Source organism: Nothobranchius furzeri, chromosome 10 (genome assembly GCF_043380555.1).
Source record: "Nothobranchius furzeri strain GRZ-AD chromosome 10, NfurGRZ-RIMD1, whole genome shotgun sequence".
Lineage (NCBI taxonomy): Eukaryota > Metazoa > Chordata > Actinopteri > Cyprinodontiformes > Nothobranchiidae > Nothobranchius > Nothobranchius furzeri.
The window spans coordinates 65,720,395-65,746,129 of NC_091750.1; the positions used below are offsets into that span (position 1 = coordinate 65,720,395).

Below are 25,735 nucleotides of genomic sequence, written 5' to 3' on the forward strand. Positions count from 1 at the left end.
GATTCCATGATCAGAACTCAAACTGAATTTAAAAAGAACAAAGCAAGAGAAGGAGTAGGAAAACCTTTGTTTTTATTGTGTGAGAACCCAATTCGTCTAAAAAAAGGTCGTTGGTTGTGGTGGCTCAAAAACATGTAATTATGCTGTGGCCCGGTTCTGCGGGGATGTGCAGGCCTTCATTGAGCTGGAAACCGGCACAGGATGACAACAATTGTTTATTCTTGTCAAAGATTTTCTAAGTGAAAAACATTTTGTTTTTTTGACTATGTGAATTTATGTCCTGCTTCAGCAAGGGTGGAGTTTTAGTTAAGTACTTTAAATAACTTCCTGTATGGGTTGCACGCAGCTGCCGCTCCTTTCCTAAAAAACACACCTAGAGGGATTTGGTTGCAGTGGAATCTCATGTATCTCTACTGGCTGGTTTCATCTCAGATGCTTTCAACACAGCTGACTGATGTGTTTCTTGCTGGGGAATAACCCTCCACAGCCATCAGTGCCAGACCTACAGTAACGTACAGAGAGCTCAAGCAGGGAGCTGACAGCGGAGACGCAGACAAGCAGTCACCGTGACCGACATGTTGCCTTCCAGAAGAAAGAACCTCAGCCTTTTCCTCAACTTAACAACGTGTTGAGGAGACAACAGCTGCAAGGAGTCGAGCTGCTTGAACAGAGCCGTCCGACTGCTACAGCCATGTCACGCCTTATAATGTGACACATCAGTCAGCTCTTTGCAAAGAAACCTGAGCTTCTCTCATACCTGGGATGATTTGATACGGTGCAGAAGAGAAGCGACAGAGGACATGAATCATTAAACGGGCATCTCCATCCTTTGCAAAATAGGTAGAAAGCATGGGTGTGTGAGTTCATTAGGAGAAGGTGAAGGAGGAAGTGTTTTAAATTGAGTTGGGCAGATAATCGGGAAGTAAGCTAATTGGTTGAGTCACACCGCTGTCAAACACCTGCTAAATGTGCACCTTTGACCCAACAGGAGTCAATACAAACCGTACCTCATTAAACCTAAATTATTATCATTGTCGCTGCCCAGCATCAAAAATAATCCGATAAACCTTCTGCATGTGTCTTTGTCTCGGTGCAAAGTCTCTCATTTCACATGATGGATGAGATCCTCAGAAAGTCTGGATGCACATCTGCCCCAATTCAAACACCTAAATGACCACAACTTAGTCAATCTCAGAGAAAATGAGCTAAAATTTGGAGTCGTTGCAGCTGAAAGTACTTTATCGTACACACTCTAGGTTCAAAGTGATCACTTCAGTTTTTTTCAGTTTTGCATGAGTTTGTGCATTGCCAAGATTTGACCAAAACTATAAGAAAACTATAACTCCTTCCTTTAAAGGGGACATATTAAGACCTTTTTCTTAAGTTATAAAATGGTCGAGACAAAACATGTTTACGAAGTTCTTTGAGCAAAACCCCTCTCACATAAAGGCATTTCAGCAGTTTTTTTCTTGACAGTTTCAGTACCTTCCAGAATGAGCCATTTCAGGGCTCTGCCACTTTAAGAAAACAAGCTGGAGTTGGCCACACCCACTCCTACCTCACTTGGGCTGCTATAAGCTGAAAAGCTCACAAATACAGGAGGGGTTCAGAGTAGAGCCGCTCCTCTAGTGTAGACAAGTGAGAGGTGTTCTGTGCCTATTTACCTTTTTGTGACATCACAAACTGTGAGTTTTTCAAATGGCTTGTTTAAGGCACATAATTCCTAAAATCAAATATTGACAGAAAACGGATGGATGTTTTATACATTTGTAGCACAGAAAGCTGCAAAAGGTGAGTTATGCGTAATATGTAATATGTTTATTTCAGCACTGATTTGACACTTGGTAACTCAGACTCTGCATAATCTCAATCACAGCCTTTCTTTTTTTCAGGCTAAGAAAACGTCTTCTCTCACATGCACAGGAAAACTGTTGGCAGCACTAATACCTGACAACATCCCAACAGTCATTTCCTATTTTTTTGTTACTGATAAAAGACAAAAAAGTGTTTGGTTAGACCAAAAATCCTAAGCATATTGTTCTGAGGGAGTGACGGAGAAGTGGCACCCTTTCCTGCTTTTCAAGGTAATTACACCCACAAGAGCTGTGCTTATTTGCTCTCTTGACTCTTAACTTGTGGCCAAAGGAGGTGTAAACCGCAGCTACCTGCAGCAGCTTCTGAGATCATTTAAATCTAACGTGCAATTAAAGCTCATAATTACAACAAGGGACACCAATAATCGGGCCAGAAAAGAACTGCTGTCATGCTTTGTGTTCTTTTATTCTAAGAGTAAATCAGTTTTTAGGCTTTTCTCTTCTGGATAAAACAGAAAAACATGCTTACATAAGCTCCAGCAATGCTCTTCTTGGCCACCACGAAAATGATGCAGATAAAGATGGCTGACCCCAGCATGGTGATAGCACACACAAGCGGATCAGCTCGATCCGTCTTCTTGCGAAAGAAGCGGGTGGTGGCAAACCCGATGATCACGCCCAGCAGTCCCGTCACGCAGGTGATCGCCCCAAAGATCAGGCTGGAAGGAAACAATGATTGTTTTTATTTAGAAATTCATACAACCAGCAAGAAGGAAACAAACAAACGAAACAATACAGATGAAACGGGGGGCTCACCTGTCTGTGCTGCGGCAGATTCCTTTAGTGCAGGGCACCGCAATCTTCTGCACCACCTGGGCCCTGAACAGGTAGATGGGAATCCACATGCCAAAGGCACCTATAGCAAAGGACACTGCTGCCGACGCCAGGGAAGAGAACATGTAGCTGCGACTGACCAGGGAAAAAAAAACACACATAAAATAACACATGTGACTGACTTGGAAGAAACAAGCTACAGCTATTCCCAAACTTTGTAATTTCTATGATGAAACAGGCAAACTTTAATACAATTCCAAACAAAAACTTTCTTTCAGGAGTTAAAGCTGCACTAAAGAGTTTTTACACTTTAAGCTAATCCTTTAAAAGTGGGTTTTGGTGATTCTGTAGGTAGAAACTTTATCATTTTCACATTGACAGCATGCTGTGGCCCTCTGCTGACCAGAAGATGCGCTAAATAGTTTTGTAAGACGGTAGGTGCACTAGGGGGCGTTCTCTGCCTTCTTTATGGCTGTTAGCCGTTCACTTTGCCGGCAGCTAATTTAAAGGCTATCAGTTAGGTTTTTTAGTTTGCCAGCCATCAGCAAAAAGCCCAATAAGAAGGAAAGGAAGTTTGCTTCTTTTTTGTTGGCATCATGGTGGAGCCTGGAAGGAAAAGTAGGAGAATAATGTCTTGAAGGCGAAGCAAAGGGCCGAAACCGGAGTGAACATGGACGCGGCCTACACTCGTTTGAAGAGATTAAATGAGGGTACAAAATCCCACACTGATGGGGATCTGCCTCTGTTGCTACTGGACTTGTAAGTAATTAGTCCAACAATGTGGATATTTTTACTTTGTGGCTTATTTAGTATCAGTTGGCTTGTGTTATCATTAACTGTTAGTGCTAGCCACAGCAAAATGTGGCAGGTAGTTTACGACACTTGTAATTCCATTGTCAACCAGTAGGACAGAGAACCAGGAAAGTAGTGTTGCTTTGACTATTAAAGAGCAAGCCACCTCATACCAGAGTCTTACTCCTCTCCCAATTCCTGTTTGAAAAATGTTGTTAACTAGCAGACCGAGAGGGCAGAGCTGCTAACAAATACAGACACACACAGGCTGACAACGACATTGTGACATCATAAGGTACCAGCTAACGTCACAGTGTACCTCTTAGCCAATCGCGATGGCAGATTTAAATTCAAATGCAGTGCACTTTTTACCTGAAGAGGGCGCAACACTGACAGTTTTATTTAAATTTTAACTAGGAGGCACTAAAGTGCCAAAATATTGTCTATGCATGTATAGCACTATTGAACACTAATTTATACAGTTTAATCAGCAAAAACAGTTGATATGGGGGTGACAACTCTTTAAGTTTTAGTGTTCAAAGCAGCATGTTTGTATGTGGTGCTATTATACTCTATGAAATATGAATTTAAAACGACCGAAACAACTTCCTTGTAGTTGTTACGTGTGCATCTACTTGTCAATAAAGTTGCTCAAATCAAAAACAAGAAGTGCACGAGTGAAGGGCTCTCCTATGCTGTATGATAAAATCGTAATTTTTTTCATTCGTTGTGGCAACAAAAAGAGAAAATTGAGACCCAAAAAGTCAGAATTTCCATGAAAATAAAACAGGTTTAACTTTTCAGCATTATTTACTCTCCTCACCAGGCTTGGATGTAATTTCTTCCTGAGACTGTTTTAGAAGTGACTGATGTGACGTGATGCTGACTGTTTCATTTTAGACACAAAAATAACAGTTTGACTCTATTTTCAGTCCCACGGCCGGTGAAGGAGGGGGAGTGCCAGTAGTTAGACATAGCTGCTCTCTGAAGAATGACTCTAATAAACTCCATATTTATTAATCTTGTGGAATTTGTCTGACGTAAGAAGAATGATTCTCATTCATAAAATAGAAAAAGCAGGTAAAGCTCTGTTTGACAGAAATTAGAAACAGCTGATTGTGGTGTTAGCTCAGGTCTTACTTCTTGAGGAGTGCTTTAATGTCGTAGATCCAGGAGGTGCTGGTCCTCATGCGTCCTCCCTTCTGGTGAGTGTCGCCTCTTTTTGGATCTGGCACAAAGAGCAGGATCAAAGCTCCTGCGGTGATACCCAGGAGGGGGGACACCTAGAAAACAGTCAGTCTGTCAGTTCAGAGGGCTTCCGTTGTGTCAACACGAGAGCGGGACTAAAACATGAAAGAATTATGCGTTTACAGTTTGAATGCACAGCTACTGTTTGCTGATGCCCCTGACCTCCTATACAAGAAATGGACAACATTCCCTTTGCTCACTTTTCCAGCACCGTGTGTGTGTTCGTGTGTGGGTGTGGCGCTTGTCCGTGGCTCGCAGTCGACTAAAAGAGCTTTTTGGCTTTTGTAAGCAGGTGAAAACCTGGAAGCTGCTCATCTGCTTTTATGTTTACGATCATCCGTTATGGCTCATGTGGCTGCAGGTTTGTATGTGTGTGTGTGTGTGTGTGTGTGTGTGTGTGTGTTTGCAGCTTTTTAATGCCTATTTCTGTTCATCAGCACGTCCACAGTAAAATGTGGACATGTCACCAAACCAGATCCAGAGTACATCAACGCTCATCACTTACTGTCCTGTATTGTTTCCTCCTGCTAGTGTGTAGCAACTCAGCTGAATCAACATCAGAACCTGATGATGTAATAACTGCTCCTCCGACTGAGCATAAACACATTTTCCTTTTTGTGTTTTCAAGCCCCTTTAAGGGTTATTCAACAGAACATCGGGAGTCCGTGACCTCTGACCTCAGCTCCTACAGGACCCATTAAGCACTTCCTGTGGGGATGGTGGCCAATCCAACAAATTAGCTCTCACTCACTACTTTGGATCTCCCGTTATTTTACTCCAGGAAGGTCACTGGAACACGCCGGACAAAAACAAACGGAAGCGCCGAGTGTTTTTTTTTCTCTTTTCATTAAAACAGGATGCTGCCAAACCCAAACCCGTTTCATGTCTTGGTATTTGCCTTCCTCTGCATGCCACACCGGTGATTAATCTGCTTTAAGATTGTTTTATTGGAATGTCATTGTGGCTGCATTGGAACAAATACCCCCACCCCCACCCCCACCCACACACACGCACACACACACACACACACACACACATACACGTCTCACCACCCTTGTTTGTTTTTCTAATACCTTAAAAAGACTTCCTGCCCAGGATTAATTTTCCACCCCTACATGGTCAGAGAATGTTGAACACCTTCCTTAGATTATGACTCGATCACGATAGAAGCAAGGTTATGATTTGTTTTGGGGATTTTTGTTTTTTTTGTAATGGCTCGTAAGCCTTATAGAAGGGTTCACCTAAAGCTGAGGTCCATGGAATGACATCATCAATTTGAACTGCCACCTTATTCCTTATTCAATGCAACCTACTTCTGGTTCAGCATTTGTTTACATTGTGACCATAAATGGACGATGCGATCCATTCATGCTATCAGAGCTCAAACGGGACACAATCCCTCTGCCTACTTGGGGTGGAAGGATGATGATGTGGCAGTGTGAGCGTCCTACCACAGTGTTCCGATTGATCATGCGCCCTGGCTACTTGGCCAAGGGGATGTCCCTTTGGCTGACTGGTTATCACGCATGACTCTCACCCGGGAGTCTGGTGATCGAATCCTACCCGGGTCCTCATTTCTCCACCTTGCCACAATAAGAAAATCTGGCCAAAGCTAACATACAGTATAGCATTTTGGCTGCTTTCTTAACTCTGTCGCGTCTGACAGCGTGACAATAAACAATCTTAAAAGCTCCAAGGCTTCCAGCACTTGCAATGCTAGCTTGCTAATGCTAAAACAGACAGGCTGAACGCTATGCTAATAACTTATCTCCTGTACAAAAAGGATTAATTCATTTCCCCTCCCTCCTCTTCCACAGTTTACTTGAAGTTTACAGATTGATATTAATTAAGTGCAGGTTGAGATAGCATTCATGCTAGGTTGGTGTGCTAGGCTAACTGAGGTGCCCGCATCTCTTTTTTAGTGCATGCTGAAAACTGGGGCACATTCTCGTTAATGCTCAGCTCGCGCTTGGGAATATGCAACTCAGCTGGTCAAAGCTCTACAGGCTCATGTAAATGATTCGTTCTGCAGTGGAGGCCATGGGGAGGGAAATTTAAATTATGAAAAATTACCTACATTATATCATAGAATTGGGACAGATTAGCCTGGCAAGCCATCCTATATATGTGAATTTATAGTCTGGCCATGGGCCATTGATGGCTCTCAGTTGTAGAGCGAGATCAACGGTCGTCTTTCAAACTGTCTCCGAATTCTATTGGATAACAAGCAACATGATGTCACTGTTACGTGGCAGTCTGTCATACTCCATCAAAGAAGATGCAAATACATCCTTTTTCTAAATAAACCCAAGTACCTCTGCTCTTCAGTCAAAGAAAAGCCCAAATCTAAATAGTCCATTTGATGCCAAAGCCATTTCAAAGGAGCCGTTCTCATTGTTTTTTTATCAGTAACATCCCGCCCACCAATAGAGTGCTGTGATTGGCCCACCAAACCAATAGAGCGCTATGATTCAACCAATGCAATGGAGAGTTGCAAGATCGTCAATTTTACTTCGGCAAATGATAGTCTAGATTGTAGGATTGGGACTGAGAATCAAATGTAAGCATTTTTTGAGTTACTTTACCATTTTTACACTACGCACCACAGCTTTAATAAGCATTTAGTTTCAAGCACTCAGTGGATTCCCAATAAAAAAGTGATTTTTGCTTCTAATTTAGCCTCGCCACATAAATAAACAGTAAGTGAGCACACTCTATAGAGTTGTTTTAAAATAGGAAATCAGCATGGAAAGCAATTTTACTATCCTTCAGTGAAAAAAACACATTAGAAACAAAAACTAGCTAACAAGTGAAGCTGACACTTATGTTGTTTTAACAGAGACAATCCTCTCCCAGCTAAATGTAACAGCTTTTTATTTCAGACACACTTCTGAAGTCACCATTTCTGGGAGTATTTCTGTAGGAGCACTTTGACAGCTGATCAGCCTGCAGCTCTCTGATCTGTCACATCTGGGATCGCCTGTAAAGCCTGTGAGTGTCTCCTGAAGCTTTCATCTGCATTTTAGTGTTAGCGCAGAGGCCTGGAAGCTGATGATGACCTTACCCTTAATGCCCAGTGCCAGTCTTTGGCGGCGTCCTTCGCACCGGAGCCCAGGATGTAACCCAACCCACTGCAGAGGGACACAAAGTTAGCACATTAGCACAAAGCCTCTTTGATCTATCGGTGCATGTTATCTATAAAGAGTCGTCACTTACACCAGATGGGCTCACTTCCTGTTTGCTCTGTGACTAAAGCTGAGCTAATTACTTAAAAGTCTGAGATAAAAATGATCAAGGCACCACAATCAGCTTTGTTTGAATACTTTTAATGTGTTCATGTAAACACGCAGGAGAATGTGCTCAAAGGCTGATTTGTTGACTGTGATGTCACAGGAACTGATAACCTGAGGTAAACAATAAGAAAGTTGTCAACAATATTAACACTGGATACGTTTTCTGACTGTAATAGGGGCCGTTACTATGGAAACTGGCTCTTGATTTCCTGTTAATTGTTCACGAAACTCGTCTGGTGACTTTTCATGATGTAACCATAACAACAACGCTGATGTGTCACATGGTTTTCGGCAGATTCAAAGCTTCTGACCAGAAAAGACGAATGACCTCACCAGATCACATCTAACATGCATTTCACACATTAGAGTTCAGCATGAACTTCATCTGACCGCATGTAACTGCTTGTTTGTGAATAACAGTCTTATCAGAGTCAGGGTGTGTTTGGAAAGTTCAGCACCCACAATAAATGCTTAAAAACACTCATAAATGCCATCGTGGCTTGCTGATCTGTTCGTGGAGCCAAAAACCATTTCCTGTGAATTCCTGAGGTCATTTCCTGGAAACGATCAGAACATCACTGGTTAAGACAAACAAACAGGAGACCAACTGAGTGTCCTTTACTAGAGTCCAGACTTCCACCTTCCATTGTCCGTTTACACTGTCCTAAACGCTTGGCAAACTGTTTTTCCATGACCAATCTGAGGGCAGCTCTGTTTTTCCCTTTTCCTCATCACTGTCTCCAGTCTGATTTTAAGAACAGAGCTGCTTATATAACTGTAATTTCACCTGGAACAATCCAAAGCTGCAGGTCATACAATTACAGACATATAATGTAATGTTGAAGAAACTCCAGAACATCCTTCCTCCTTCGTCATCCTCAGATTGAATCTGCGTCGCAGAAGATTAAAAAAACTACTCAGAACGAAGCATTTCAGCCACATGTTGATACGCAGAGGTGACTCGTGTGACGGATCCATTGCAGCATCTATCGTTTTAGTGTTTGGATTTGTTTGTCTTCTGCCAGTGGCTCAAAACCCTACACCCACTCCCAGAGAGTCTTTGTGGTTCCTTTCTGGCAGAGATCGAGGTTTCAAATTCACTCCAAATGCTCCTGGTTTCAGCATCTGATAAAATGTTTAAAATAATTCAACATTTTTAAAAACTGCGCAGCAACATCTGCCTGCCTATTACCTTCCCAGTGGGATGGCCAGGTAGAAAATTGAGATCATCATGGTGCGTTTGTTATTGGTGAACAGGTCGCCGATGATGGTGGGAGAGATGGAGGAGTAGCTGGACTCTCCGATACCCACCAGGCCTCTGGAGAGCACGAACAGACAGTAGTGCTGCAGACAACAAGAGGAGGAAAATGATCTTCAGAAACTATTTTTATGTTTCCTACAATGACTTTAGAAATATCGGATCTAAAACGTCAAAGATTTATTTATTATCATCTTTAAAAAACAACAAATCATCACACATTCTGATCTGATTTAACATAATTCCCATTAAATGTCAAAAAGTAAATGATTTTCAAAAATGCTTTCTGTTGGAGGCACCATCGGCACCTGTGTAGGCTGCTGGAGTGTCAACTGTTTCCATGGCAACAATTATTCAGAAGATACAGGCTCCCATATCTCCAAGCAGTGCTGCAAAGGAAGCGACCCCCACCCCCTGACACACACACACACACACACACACACACACACACACACACACACACACACACACACACACACACACACACACACACACACACACACACACACACAGAAGGGATTCCACAAAAATGCCTCCCGTCACTCTGTCCAACACGTAAACTTGTTGATTTCTGAGCAACGAGGTCACTTTGTGATTTTGTTGGTTTGTGTGCAGTAATACATTTCTCATTTGCTTCGAATGTATTTTTATCTCCATCTCAGAATATTTATTGGTGTATGATTTTATAATGTCTGAGGTTCGATAGCAATTAGGTAACAGTTTGCTATTTTATAAACTTAAAGAGCAAATCACCCCAAATTCATTTATTTTTCTGATAAAATATATAAATGCGTGTCTAATCGTGCTGCAGACACATGTAGTCAATAGTTTTGCACTTTAGTGCATCTTAGTTCAAATTTTAATTTTCTGCCTAAAACTGTCAGTGTTGTGCCGTTGTCAGGTAAAAACTCTGCACTGCATTTGAATTTAAATCTGCCATCGCTATTGGCTGAGAGGTACCCTAGAACGTTAGTTGTTATCTTTTAGAACTACAGTTCAAAGGTAACTCATGAGGTGAATATATATGAAGCCAGGTAGCAGTTTTTCTTTAGGATTGAGAGGAGATGCAGGAAGATAATAAGCAGGCAGGACAGAAAAAAAGTCAAATAAAAACAAGTTAGTTTTTGTACCTGGTGGTTGCAACAAACAGACACCATTGAAGGTCATCAGAAGTGAGGAACAGAAAATAAAATAATTATTTTAATGTTTAGAGCAGCAGGATCTCCGAGAGGCTGCAGGCGCATCAGTGAGTTTGCGGCCGCTGCACAGGGGGAGGGGAGAGGGCTGAAGCAGAAACTACCGTTGTTAAAAGAAATGTGTTAACTTAGAAAATGTGGGCGCAATTTTAATTGTCAAAAACTCCAGCGAACCATTAGTTCATTTTGCTCAAATAGAAATTGAGGCCTGCCTCTAATTCTTGTCCTCCTTCCAATAAAGGCCTGGAGCTTGATGAGCTTGAGTCGGGCCTGTATTAGAGGATTTACGGTACGTATGTCCAAAAATGTACTAGATATTATAGATTTATAAATAACCAGCAATGTTTTGTGTGTTTCTAACAACATAGTTTGGTACAATAGAAAACTTGTGGCTTATTAGGGCGTACACGTCCTCATAGCCGGAGTTCCTTTTAAAGGTGTGGAGCACTGGTTTAATCAGTACATTTGCAGTGGTCTCCAGTAGGAATGAATGCATTGGGGCATGAACACCATTTCCAGGAGCTAGAAGTGAGCCACATCACAGCTGAGCTTCAGATGGCAGGTTTTTGAGTCTTATTTCCTTAAATTTGGACATCTCATCGTCTCATCATATGTGAAATATATTGCACACAACAAGCAGAATTAGAAAATTGCGTTTTTAGCCCCACTGACTTGCATTCATTTTTTTCGTTCTTCCGGGGATCCATGGTCTGGAAGTAGATGGGCGTGACTTAGGCTCGCTATTTTCATGTTCAGCCTGCATGGAAAACTCACAGTGACCGATTATTATCAGAAATAAACATTAAAAAATGGGTTTTCAATGTTCCAAACACTTAACTAAGCTAAAAGATAATACTGACAAGCTGCTTTAGCTAAAGCAAAGCAAATGGGGCCAAAAGCACATAGCATTTCCAAAGTTTCATAAAAAATTGAGTTATTTTTGTCCTTTTCAACTTGCACTAACAACTTATAATAACTGAATTTTTTTTAAACCAAAACTCCCTGAATGTGCCTCTGAAAGTAGATGAAAGTAGGCTTAATAAGTCAGAAATGAAGAGAAAAACTGCCTGTGATAATATTAAATCAGTGTTTATCATGTTTTATTAATAGAAAGACCAGTTTTGAGTCTAAATATGCCACTTAAGCTTTAGAATCCATCATAATTTAGATTCTGAATGCATTTATAGCTAAGTGTTGTTATTCTCTTTTTCACCTTTCTCCTGCAGCTGCTCTTACCTGCCGGTTGCATCGATTGCATTCCTATTTCTGCTCACTTGCATCATCCTCATTCACTAGAGTTCCCTAAAGCAACACAATCATTTACCTTTTTCTTCCTATTTTAACGTTGCCTGACCTTTAAAGGATTTTAAAGTCGTTTCGTCATCGCCCGTCCTTTCTGAGGCACAGCATGCTGATTTTCGCAATGAAATAAACCAGCTGCAGGGGTCAAATAGCTATTCCTGATGCTTCTAACAGTAATATGATCTGCAGCTTTGGATTTGTGGAATTCAATGTAATGAGTTGTGCTCAGACATTAATGACAAAATTAGAGAAGGTAGGGCAATTTCACAAATTTCATGCAGAAAACAAGTTTAGGTTTATGCTGCAAAAGATCCAGATTCCATCTAAATCCTAGCATTTTAATTCAGATTTCAATTCAACGCCAAATCAAAGTTTCTTACAAAAGGAGACCCAGCAGATTGCATCGAGCCACTGACTTGTTCTGTCAGTGACTCGATGCAAACCTCATACTAAGCAAGCATGTAGTGACGGTGGAGAGGAAAACTTCCCTTTAACAGAACCTGGATCAGTGTAAGCGGCCATCCGCCACAACTCACTGGGGATTGAGAAGACAGTGCACACACACACACACACACACACACACACACACACACACACACACACACACACACACACACATGTATGAACCCGCTGTTTGACATCACTCTTATCTCTCCTGGCAGCAGTGCTGTGGCGGGATTATGTAAGAAGACAAAAAATTTTCTATCAGACTGGCAAAATCATCGCTTCTGGGAGGAATTATAGTACGGAGCAAAGGACAAAGAGCCTTAAGGAGCATTTTTCGTGTCCTCATCAACATCCAGGATTGGTAGTGACACCTGTCAGAGAAGAACTTCCTTCCTTGCATCTATAACGGGTTGCATATTGTTTCCAGCAGATGAGCCTGTAGAGGATTTAAGCCCAAGAACTCCCTCCTGAGCTACTGACATGTCTGAGCTGTCACTTCCATCCAGCTTCGAAAAGCTAATATGGCGGAGAGCTGCCTTACAACGCTGCAGGACTCCATCGTCATGCTGGCTGCTGCATAAATTTAACCACATATTTTAATGCCTCCTGTCCATTCCAGGAGTCACCCCGGTTTCTCAGTCTCTGGGATTGTTCTTCAGATATGTTTATTACCCCCTCCCCACCTTCCAGTGGGTTTTCTGCTGTCAGCTGGATCCACCTTCCCCAAAAATCGCTCACAATAACATTATTGCTCATTTTAGCCAACCCCCCCCCCCCCCCCCCCCCCAGCGAGCACACAGAGGCTTTAGAGGTATCAAGTATAAATCGGAGTGTTTATGGGAAACTCTTATCTTCTACTGCAGTAATTGAGATGACCGCGAAGCCTTCATTAGAAGATTATGCTCCGTCTATCTCAGCAGCCAAAGAACAAAGGTCCAATCTAACTAGCGTGTCATTTCATTTCACCAGCTTTAACGTGGAGCATATCCAGGTCCTAACTAACTAATCAACTCGCCACTGTCAGGGGTGTGTGTGTGTGTGTGGGGGGGGGGGGGGGGGGGGGGGGGGTAATGTCCTGAGCTGCTGTGACTTACCTCACTTGGGATGAACGAGCTCAACAGGGTGATAATGGACCAGAAGAAAATGCCACAGCTCAAGATGACCTTTCTGTTAAAGCGGTCGCCAAGGTAACCGAAGATGGGAGCTGCCACCATAAAGCTACAGATGAAGACTGTGGAAGAAAAGAAGAAACATGTCACCATGGTTTCAGTCCTGAAAACAGACCATCGTTATTGATGAGTCATTTTTCATGCTGCAGTGCGCGTGTGTGTGTGTGTGTGTGTGTGTGTGTGTGTGTGTGTGTGTGTGCGTGTGCGTGTGTGTGTGTGCGTGTGCGTGTGTGTGTGTGCGTGTGCGTTCATTAACAAAATATTTCACACATCACTAGTTATATTTGGATGAAACTCTCAGAACATAATTATGGGATGTTCATGTACAACTGATTTAACTTTTGGACCCAACCCAATTCAAGATGGCCTCCACAGCCAACAGAAATGATTCAGTCAGTTCCACAGACACTGAGCTAAAGTTTAAAGAGCTCAAAACATTTTCCAAAATAAAGATGACATGATGGATAAATGATTTTTCTGTTGAATCCTTGCTGGATAAGCTCAGATTCCTGGATCCAGATCCGGCGCAAGACAACAGCCTGAGACACAGAGGAGGACGGCCAGAGGACGAGTCCATCAGCTGAAAAGGATCACATCATTACATTTCACCTACAATTATTACAAGTAACTTTGCCCAAGAGCATTTTAAGTAGAGCATCTGCTGAGGATCTAATAAACAAGAGGGGAGTGAATAAAGCTTCTGTGTGAAGAGCACCATAGTCCTTCAGCCAGTCAGGGAGGGAAGAAGTGGCAAAAATAAGCTGCTGGTGTAATCAGATCACGCTAAATAGACGAGGGGGATGACGATCACAACGTGTAAGGGTTTAATGGAGCACAGCTGGAATTATAACACCACCCAGATCCAAAGCACCTCAAGGCGCTTCATCCCACAGCAGCACCCATCCAGAGAGAAGACCTGGATGGACGTAAACAATCCCTCTGTGCTGATTTCTTCTAACTGAACGCCTGTCTCAGTGAAAAGAACACAAGTGATCTAAAATACTCCCCCCAAAAGTCTCACTGGTCACCAGACAGCTACGCCTCGCTGTTCGGGCTATTAGTCAACGAGTGTCCTAACATCTCTGGATATTTAATGCTCTGCAGCAGTGTTTTGTGTTTGGAATGCAGCAAAGAGAGGGCAGAGATGCTGCCCCTGACAGCGCTGAGGTGAGCTCTGGGAGCAGGCGGGAGTGTTCTGACACATCATCAGCATAAACATACAGATTAGGTGGGGCGGTGTTATATAAGATTCAGGCATCGCAGTCCCACTGCTGCCGAGGCCGCAGGATAAGGGACAATAATCAGATTATAGCCCAACTGTAGTTAAAACGTGATATTCTTCTATGACACAATGAAAAAGAAGGAGATGTCCTGTTGAGTTATTTAACGTGATGTCAAATCTTTTTATGTAACGCTGTTGCAGGAGTTAGCAGCTAGCTGCATTTAGCATTTCTGGTGGGTTTCTTCCATCAGGATGTCATCATATTTCTGCTATGTCAACCAAATCAGCATCGGTGATGGAGTAAAGCTTTATAAAACAGAGATTGCACGAATAATAATGATTTATTAAAGTTATTTTAAAACAAAATGTTCCACTTTGGTCCTAATCCCTCTTGAGCTACAGTGATAACTTTGTTACTCCACATTGTTTATCAAATCTATTTATCTTTAAAGTCTAGATTCCACTTTTCACTTTTTTAGCTTTTATTTCATAATAAATAGCTTGAATTATAATATATGAAATCCTGAAAAACAAAAACAGAAGAAAGTAAAGCATTTCTTATTAAAACACAAGCTCTGAAAATAGATTTAAATAGATTTTACAACAAGATCGTACAATCAAAAATAATTCTTTTATGTTCCTGAGACCTGAGCTTTCTGGAGGGCCTTGTTTATGTTTATTTATTTGGCAGATGATTTTATCCAAAGCGACGTACAATTTATAACCTATAGGGCATGTTGTGATCTGTGGGGGAAACCGGAGTACCCGGAGGAAACCCACGCATGCATGGGGAGAACACGCAACTCCACGCAGAAAGGCCACAGCCGAGTTTCGAACCTGCATCCTTCTTGCTGTGAGGCAACAGTGCTAACCACTGCGCCACCATTCCACCTACGTGGGATTGATCAGACTTCAGAATCATGAAAAATAAATAAATAGTTTTTTAATGAAAACAACAAAAAATGTATATAAATAAAGTTTAAAAATGTAATAAATGTAGAATAAAACCAAGTCTCTTTGATTCAAGACAATAATTCTTGTTATTTTATAATATTTTGGACATTAAAGCCCATCTTAGGTTGTTTTCAGGGAAGAAAATCTATTAAAAAGTTTAATCAAACTGCATTTACAAATGTCGGTCTAAAATTTGTGAATTATTTATTAAAGAGGTTCATGTTTGCACAAGATGACTTTGGATCACTCCTCTCTCGTTGCTGCACTCTCCATGTATGAAGGGGGATGCTGCAGCACACGCTGGAGATAAGGATGAGGGCGAGGTCCACAATCATCCACCAGCAGCTGGTTCACAAGGGTTTAAAAAGGGTACAGTCACGTCACGGTTTTTATACAGAAGTGATCTATTTTAAGGCTGAACGTTCCCATTTCTGCATTTTCTTTCAGATTATCGGTTAATTTGCTGTTCGGTCCTCCTGAGACTCATTATCATCTTTTAACAACATCAACACTTGCTAGTAAAGTCACGTAGATGTCCACGCAGTGCCCCCGGTGCTCTGAGCAGACAAACTGACTTTGTTCTTTGCATTATGTGCATTCGTCTTTGGTGTGATGAGCGGATGAAGCCAAGATAGTGAAACTTTATTGTCACTATGCAAGCGCAATTAGCAGAAACCTTCAGTGGGAGGTCCTAATTATTATTTATAAATTTGAAATAATAAGAGTCACACTTAAGAAACTTGTTTCACTCAAAATGCAACAACAATTTTTATTATTTATTTTAAAGGTGTGGAACATTGTTTAATCAATAATTTTGTAGTGGTCTCTGGTAGGAAGCCGAACTCGGGGCAAAAAAAGCCCAGAAACACTTGGATCAGCAGGGACAAGTCTACCACGTCAGAGGAGAGCCTAGCACGGCAGGATCTGGAGTCTTATTTCCTGATATTTGCACATCTTGCCTCAGACTGACTAAAGGTTGGTTTATGCTTGACGCGTCCGCGAGGTACTCACGGCTCCGCGCAGCGAAATTGCGTCATTTTAACAACCACGCCCCTCCACCGCGCCCCCACAAGGCCCAAAATTTCCGCAACGCGCACCTAGGAAATTTTCTAACCACGCAGATGGTCGGACGCGGAAAAACATGGCGGACCGGCAAGAACTAGTATGGCAGAGGTTCGTAAATACAGACATTTGTATGATTCAGCTCTCAGAGATCACCGTGATCAACATGTTGTTAATAATTCTTGGAGAGAAATAGCTCGCACTGTCGGAAAAGACGAGGACGCTGTTAAAAAATATTGAAATGCCATGTTGTAAACAGTAATTTCTACTTCTACTATGGTGTAGTGTTGGGTGCATGCTGTAGAGCTCCATGCTGCCCCCTACAGTTTGGGAGAATATTGGCTCACCGCAGAGACAAGCCGCATGAACCATAAATGCTGCGAGTTGTGAAGCGCGTTCCAGCCGCGAGCCGCATCACCAAGCGGAAAGTGAATGCGTCAAGCATAAACCAAGCTTAACAGCAACACGATTCTACCACTGACTCTGCTTGCTCTGCGATGTTGATGTTTTATCTCCACAAATAATACAAGCCTGAAGGAGCTTCTGCCGCGTGGTTGAGGTGCTGATGCTAACGGTTAGCTTCTGTTAGCCAATACGTTCTCTGCTGAGAGCAACAGCCTTCCCCGTCGTGAGTCAAGATGGGTGAGTCCATGAATGTTAAGTGACAGTGTATTGACGTAGATCTGTCAGGATTTTCTAGTCCTAGAGTTTCACCGTCTATTTTCTATCAGAAGCTAATGCAGGAGATAGGTGTAGGAGACTCAGGAGATAGGCGTAGGAGACTATTTTTATGTTCAGCCTGCATGAAAAACTCAGAGTGACTGATTATGATCAGAAATAATCATAAAAAAAGATGTTTTAGTGAACCGCACCTTTAAGCTAAACAGAAATTTTTTTCTTTTGAAATACTGTTTCTGCTTTATTTCTCATAAAACACTTCCTGCATGGAACAAATTCAAAGTTATGAATCTAAAAAAAGTCCTTGATCTCAGGTTGGAATCCTTATCTGAGTCATAAAATCATTTAACCTGCATGGAGATGTAAGCACGTGTCATTTATTTTTAGTTTTTCTGCCCTGACTGACACCGAATGCATGATGTCATCATGACAGGATTCTAAGGGAGTTCATCCAGGAAACGTCTCATCACAATAAGAAGGTTAATGTTCTCTTGTCAGTCAGCACCGAGGGCTTAAATCTCTCTCACACTTCCATTTAATTACAACAAATTAGAACCTTCCAGCCTGTATTTTTGAATGCTCTGCTGTGAATCATTCTAAATGATTACGTTTAAAAGCTAAAAAGACGCACATTTACAGCAGGATTCAAGGAATGATGTCTATCAGGGAAATTAATCTCCTAAGTCCTTATAAATGTATGTAGAAAGGACAAAGAAAAACAAGACAGTAAGACATCACAAGAAGATGAAGAAGAAGAAAGTATCATTTCTAAAGCCAGCTTGAACAAGTGAGTCTTCAGCTCCTTTTTAAGGGAGACCACTGAGTCCACTGATCTCAGGCTCAAGGGGAGAGAGTTCCAGAGTCTGGGGGCCACAGCAGCAAATGATCTGTCACCTCTGGTCTTTAGCCTGGTGCTGAACAACCAGTAGGCTTTGGTCACTGGACCTCAGGGACCTGCTGGGGGTGTAGGGACTAAGAAGATCACCAATGTAAGATGGTGCGTGTCCATGTAAGGCCCTATAGACCAGAACCAGGATCTTGAAATGAACCCTGACGTTGACTGGCAGCCAGTGAAGCTGGAGGAGAAGCGGGGTGATGTGGGTGTGTTTGGAGGACTTGGTCAGAAGCCGAGCACAGGCATTCTGAACCACCTGTAGACGGTTCAGGGAGGTTCTGCTACGACACGTGAAAAGAGAGTTACAGTAGTCTAAGCGTGAGGCGATGAAGGTGTGGATAACTGTCTCAAGTTCAGAGTGGGACAGAATGGGACTCAGCTTAGCAATGTTCCTGATATGGAAGAAGGAAGAGCGAACAAGAGAACTGACATGAGAATCCAGGGTGAGAGCTGGGTCAAAGGTCATGCCAAGATTCCTGACAGAGGGTTTGGTGTGAGAAGCAAGCTGACCAAGCGAGTCTCTGACTTTGGGAACCAGCTTGTCTGGGCCACAGATGAGGATCTCAGTCTTATTTTCATTCAGCTGTAGAAAGCTCCCAGCCATCCAGGTTTTGATAGAGTCTAAGCAGGTGTGTAACAGCTGCAGCTTAGACATCTCATGGGGCTTAAAGGAGATGTACAGTTGGATGTCATCTGCATAAAGATGGTAGGAGATTCCATTGAATGAGCTTAGGATGTGCTGAAGAGGAAGCAGATAGAGGAGGAAGAGTAGAGGCCCCAGCACAGAACCTTGTGGGACACCATGGGTAAGGGAGGTGGTGGAGGACCTAAACTTGGAGACGGCCACAGAAAAGGAGCGCTCAGAGAGATAAGAGGATAACCACTCCAGAGCAGTTCCTGATCGGCCTACCCAGTCTCTCAGCCTCTCCAGTAGCAGATGATGGTCAACAGTGTCAAAGGCTGCAGTCAGGTCCAACAGGACCAGAACAGAACAGTCCCCTGAATCACTGTGGATCAGAAGGTCATTAGAGACCCTAAGAAGAGCTGTTTCAGTAGAATGAGCTCTACGAAAACCTGACTGGAAGCTACCATAGATGTTATGTTCATCAAGAGCAGCTGTGAGTTGTTTAGCCACAACCTTTTCCAAGATCTTGGAGATGAACGGAAGTTTAGAGATGGGTCTGAAGCTGCTATGGAGAGAGGGGTCGAGACTCGGTTTTTTAAGAAGCGGGTGGATTACAGCGTTCTTAAAGTAAGCAGGGACCTGACCAGAGACCAGAGAAGCATTAATTATAGAGAGCACGCTGGGACCGATGGACTGAAAAGCACTTTTAAACAAAGATGAGGATAAGATGTCGAGGGGGCATGCAGAGGTCTTCATAGAGTTAACTAGTTTGGTTAACTCAGGCAAAGAAACAGGAGCAAAGCATATGTAGGATGATGGGCCTGGTTGGAGTCGGGAGAGGCAGCGATAAGGCTGAAGGAGAGATGCTAGATCTAACCTTATTGACTTTGTCCACAAAGAAAGACAGAAAGTTCTCACAGTCTGCAACAGAGTGGATGGAGGCTGTAGGAGAGGCAGGAGAGACAATGCTGCTGATGATGTTAAACAGCACCTTGGGGTTCCCTTTGATCTGGGACTCCAGGTTGGAGAAATGGGAAACCCTGCCGTCTCTGACTGCAGAGTTAAAGGATGTCAGAAGATCCTTTAGGTGCAGCAGATGAACGTGGAGATGGGTTTTCTTCCACAAATGCTCAATTTTTCTGCATTGGCGCTTCAGGCTGCGAAGGCTGTCAGTAAACCAGGGAGTAGGGTTCACTGCAGGAACTGATCTGGTTCTGACAGGACAGATGTTGTCCAGAATGGAGAGGCAGTGCTCGTTAAACTGAGAAGTTAAGGAATCTGGGTCATTATCAGAAGAACAGGGTGGATCAAAAGCAGCAGAAAAATTGCTAGCTGTACTCTCATTAAGAAAACGAGAACTAACCATGCGGCGAGCAGGAGGTGGGGACGCAGAAACTTACAAGTTAAAGAAAATGCAATGGTGATCTGAAATATAAACGTCCTCAGGACAAACACTGTCAGCATTTAGACTCAGGGTAAAAACAAGGTCTAGTGTGTGTCCCCTGGTGTGTGTGGGGCCAGAAACATGCTGGGTAAAGCTGAAGGAGTCCATAAGTCTGGAGAAATTCATGGCAAAGTGATCAGAGGGATCATCAACGTGGGTGTTAAAGTCACCCACAATCACCAGTCTGGACAGCTTCACAGTGGAGGATAGGAAGTCACAAAACTCCTGAAGGAAAGAACTGTTTGGAGCAGGTGGACGATAGACCACAGCACAGTAGAACGGGTCCTTACGCCCGACTTTAACCAGCTGCAGTTCAAAGGAAGCAAAGTGACCAGAGGTTGTAGAGCCACAACAACAGACAACCCTCATTTGTTTTGGCATTCAGCAAAAGCTACACACCAACTATCAAGCATGGTGGTGGTGGCATGATGGTTCGGGGCTGATGTCTTACTTTTGAATCACTTCCTGTTATTAATAGCACCATTAAATATGATCTTCAGCAGAAAATCCTGATGGAAAATGTCTGACCTTTGACCTTAAGCAGACCGTTCATTCTATAAAACCTATCATGTTTGAACAAATTCTTGATTTTAAAGCTACATTTTGTATTTATTACTATTATTTTTTTATGTCAACAAGAAAAACCAACCTATGGGGAGGAAAGGCTGTCAGACCAGTTTATGATGACTTACAATAAACGGATAATGAAACATAGGTGTCACATCCCTCAGCTGATCACCAACTGTCATCTGTCTTGTTCCTTAATATTTTAGCCACACATCGCCACAAAAGTGTGTTTGTGAGATCGACGCAGGACGTGGTAATCTCTCAACATGGAAGCTAATCTTAAATACACACAGAGGAAAGCCTTGATGACTCAAAGCTGCTCTCTGTAGATTTACTCTGCAGGCATCGTGTTAATAGCAACCATCTTTTTTTTCTTTCAGCACTAACTGGTTTTTATTTGTGCAAGCCTCATTAAAATCTGATTTTAGGCTCTAACTTGGTAGTGTTTAATGTTGGAGATGAAAATCAGCTCATCATTACGTCTAAAAAAAAACCCAGATAATTTCTAAATTGATCAATCAGGGGCGTGTCCAGGGAGTGTCGAGGAGGAGCATGTGCCACCCTTGAAATCTTGTTGGTCACCCTAGCTGCCACCCTACTGGGCTCTGTTTAAAATTACTTTACATTGTCCACAAAAGATGAATAATTTTGTGAGGGTTGACATCCCCTTCCTTAAAAAAAACCTATAGGTGCCACCCATGCATAAATCTCACCTGGGCCACCCCATTTTGAAAAGCCTGGACACGTCACTGTTATGAGTCCAGAAAAGGGCAAGAAGGAGTTTCCGATTTTGTTGTAGTTTGTCGTCTACCTCTGAAGGAAGTGACTCAAATGTTTGCTGGACTTAAACAAGTCACTGAATATCAGCACTGCCTGACATCCTGCCTTTATTGTCAGGATTATGTAACATTTTCCTCTCAGTTGGTCCGACAAACAAAAACATCCCTCTCTTCTCTACCTTGTCTCCACACAAAAATAAATACAGAGGAAATTGTGTTGAAGCACAAATATCCGATCACAGGGAACGTCTTCGATGGTGTCATGAAAAAGAAAGATTTCTAATTTAAAGGTTAGGTTGATCATCTTTTCCTCAGATCCATTTTTTCTGCTCAACGGACAGATGCCAAACATAAAAATCCATTTTCAGTTTCACATTCACCCCAGGTGGGAGTGCCAAACCTGTTCTGCTCGGATGTTCTTTAAATTCCAGGCGAGACGCTGCGCGTGTTTCCCACAGCCTGTGAGCGGGTAAATTACCATAATAAGACACATTCCAACAAAAGGGACAAAGGCGTTCGGAGAACTCTTTGAACAGATACATTCACAGATAAAGTGGAAACATGGAAGTTGGGCATTTATGTTGCTGTTGTTCTAACAAAGCAGGTTAACTGAGCCGCTGTCACCTTATCAGCTTTTCCAGGAAGAGGTAAAAAAAGACTCCTATACTTTACTGTGTAGGAAGTGTAAGGAGAACCAACATTAAAAGAAACGGTAATGCTGCTGTCAGTGGCTCATTAGGGTAACCATAGTAACCACACCTTTGTTGCTCACTCGCTGAGAGCAAACTAAACAAGAGGCAGACAGAATGATAGACCGAATACAACAAACTTTCTTTCTGTCCACAATAAACCAATCAGAGGTTAAAGCAGGCGTGTCCAAGGTGTTGCCTGGGGGCCATTTTTAGCCCTCGGCCCCCAAATGAACTCCCAGAATGGTCAAATGCTGTGTCTCCAGCAAGCTGTTGATGTAAATTGACACTTATTAAGCATGTGCAGATTTTTTCTAACATGCCCATTTTATGCCCTTTGAGGAAAAATAACCATAAAATAAAAAAAATTTAAATAAAAAATAAAAAAATAATAATAATTTGAGGCCTGTGAGGACTTTTAGCTTGATGATTTTGGCTCTTGTTTGGAAGTTTTGGATACCCCGATATGAAAGCATAGAAACCACAGATTAAAGCTGGGGTACGCTGTTTGAAACTCTAAAGTAACTACTTAAATCTGAGCCAGTGACATAAAATAGGTAATCTTTTAAAATGTCACATAGTGCTTAAATCCCTCCCCTGGACTCTACTGCAAAACTTATGATTTACGTTAGCCTAGAGCGCTGACCAATTGAGTTGAATATGCCAAGAGGGAGTTGTCATTCAACAACGCACGTCAGTTCCCAGCCTGCACTGCAGCGTGACACACATGCGTTTCGCATACAAACCTACTGTAGAGTGAATGCTAACTGGACCTGCATTGAATTAATGTCAGTCTGTGAGCTAACTGTGGAAGAGGTTTGGGGGGGATGAAAAGGGATTTATCCTTAGTGTATTGGAACAAAGTGATTAACATTGCGTTCAACCTTAAGCCGGGCGTACACTGTGCGACTTTTTCACTCGCAGCGTTCAGCTTCAGCTCAAACTGTACGACTTCCTCGCAGAGCAGATCTCACGAGTCGTGTGCTCACACTGTACGACCCAATTCTCGCATGCGACCTGACTGCTCACACTGTACGTCTGGTAGCAACACGTCGGCCCTAAAATGTGCTAAAAATTGCAGTTTTTACACAACACGTCAGACTTTTTTGTCTTGCCTGTTGTCCTTCGGGAGTGCTGCAGGAGGACACACAGGGATTTATGGGGGTTGGATGAGGAAAACGAAATAAAGAAAGTGAATCTGTGTTTTATGATCAGTTTAATTTGACATGAACACGACAAACACGCTTTCTTGACAATCTTTGTGAGTAAAAAAACGTGTAGAAACAAAAACGAACAGCGTGTGTTATTAGGGAAATAGCGAGCGACCGGCCGGCGTTGATGCAGGATTGCGCGCGCATGCGCCGTGAGCGGTTCTGATACTTTTTGGGTCGCAGCTGCTCGCAGCGCCGCTTCAACAGTGCGATACCTTCACGAGGGACGAGCGAAATATTAAACACACCAGAAGTCCCTGCGACCTCACGACTGCTGATCGGCGGCTGGTCACGTGGTGTTAATCGCCTCTCGTAACCCCCTGTACACTACACGACCGCTCGGCGCAAAACTCGCCCCGATGTCGTGGCTTCTCGCACGACTGGAAAATCGGCTCAAAAAAGTGAAAAAGTCGCACAGTGTACGCCCGGCTTAACACTACATCAGACTTTTGTTATAACTTGTTGTAGCGTTAGCAGCAATGTGATACCATCGCTGATTTCTGCAGATTTGATTGAAACGAATGATTAGCAGCTCCTGCAGAACCAGATGATGACTAGATAGATAATCTAGCATTTAGAATGTGTGTCTGAGCAGGAACATAACAAAAACATTACTTGCACGTTAGCGCAAAAACGTTATTTGTGTGTGCGGTACAAAGCATGGCTTTCAGCTCCTTCCAGATAGGGAAGTAGAGTCACGATCTGCCCCTGCCCTTGATTAGTCCCTATTGGTTTCACCTGCCCCTTGTTAACATGCCCATGTGTTCCTGATTTTCCCCAGTGTATTTATACCTCCCGTCTCGTATGTCCTGTGTCAGATCATTGTGGTTTGTTTGCCATCGTTGTCTCGTGCTGTTCGTTCCCGATCTACCGTTAAATCATTTTTTCTTTATCCATGCCTGCCTTTTTGCCTCCTGGTCAGCTCCACCACACATGGTCCCCCTCCAACTACTCCGCAACGTGACAAGTAGAGCAGGGACCTTTAGCCATTCAGATTTCAAAATCTCCTCATCCTCCTGATTACGGCTGTGATACATGACAGCAGCACAGTTTTATCACTTTGATTATGTGAACATTTCTTTTTCCATCTTTATTTTTTAAAACAAAAGTCAGCTATAATTTGCATATTTTTCAGTATTTTTTTAACTGCAAACAGAAGGTCAATTCTTATGCAATACCATAAGAAAGTGTGACCATAGGAGAGAGACATGATGACTCTGCTGCTAAATGACTAATATTATAATTATATTATTATTGATGCCACCTTATGAACTTGTAGCAACAAAAGTAACTTACATCTAAATCTCGTTATAGGTCAACATCATGGATTAGAAAAGTCACTTGATATCAATGAAACTGTTGATCGGGGTGCAGATGCGTTTAGATGCTGGGAACACGCTGGACGTCCAGCACTCGCTTTGAACGCAACAATGGCTCTCAGGATGACTCACCCCTTAAGATTCACAGCTCCATGCTTGTGGAGCTCACGAGCAGTGATTGATATTCACTGAGGCTGTGCTGAAATACAGGATTTCCGTGAAGAGACCACCTGCAAGGCTCTGCATCCGGGTGCCAAATGCTCCATTTGATCTTTTAATTTTCCATTAAAAATAACATATTCAGCTGCTTATGAGGACATGAGATGATAGAAATTTCTTTGGAGGCCACGATTTAGATAGAAGAAGGTATGATATAATTGCTGGAAAGTATTCTGCAAAGCAGTTTTTCAAATGAAAGTAAGCAAGTTTGAGCTTCTCTAGAGATAAATGCATCACCAGTACGAGCCGAGAATACTGCTGTAACAAGTACCGGCATTATTGTGCTCACTGTCTGCAGTTTGTTTGGGATTTGAACCTTTCCCTCTGTGTGTGCAGGAGAAGCTGTCCAATTCAGAGTCTCACACCTGAATGTCCATCAGCTGTTTGAAACACAATTAGAGGACCAGGAGTAAGCATATCCTTCCTGCAGGTTGGTGCATGTCGACAGCCGAGGCGTAGCCATGTCACAACATTAAAGGCACCACCAAGTGTCACTGTGACGAGCCTGATGGGGAAGTGTGTGTCCAAGTGTCAGCATTCACACACACCCGGCTTCTAAAAATACACGGAGTGTTTGGAGTCTCCTCCACCTTTGTGTCTTAGCCCCTTCCATCATTGCAACACCTTCTGGATGGACGTGTGCACAGGGTAGACCACAGAGTAGTTCAGCATGATTTATCTATTTTTTAAAGTAATGAGTCCTTTTAACTGGAAACTC

The 25,735-nt window shown here is 42.7% G+C and overlaps 1 protein-coding gene across 2 annotated transcripts in view; it reads right to left on the reverse strand.

The window, feature by feature from the left end:
* Positions 1 to 25,735, reverse strand: part of spns2 (SPNS lysolipid transporter 2, sphingosine-1-phosphate) — a 75,150-nt gene that overhangs the window by 22,401 nt on the left and 27,014 nt on the right. For both annotated transcript variants that reach the window (XM_054730900.2, XM_054730901.2), the window contains exons 3-8: positions 13,279 to 13,415; positions 9,174 to 9,325; positions 7,753 to 7,819; positions 4,581 to 4,723; positions 2,631 to 2,783; positions 2,344 to 2,533 (exon numbers count right to left, since the gene is read on the reverse strand). In XM_054730900.2, the coding sequence (XP_054586875.2) occupies positions 2,344 to 2,533; positions 2,631 to 2,783; positions 4,581 to 4,723; positions 7,753 to 7,819; positions 9,174 to 9,325; positions 13,279 to 13,415 (842 nt within the window). The remainder of the gene's footprint in view (positions 1 to 2,343; positions 2,534 to 2,630; positions 2,784 to 4,580; positions 4,724 to 7,752; positions 7,820 to 9,173; positions 9,326 to 13,278; positions 13,416 to 25,735) is intronic.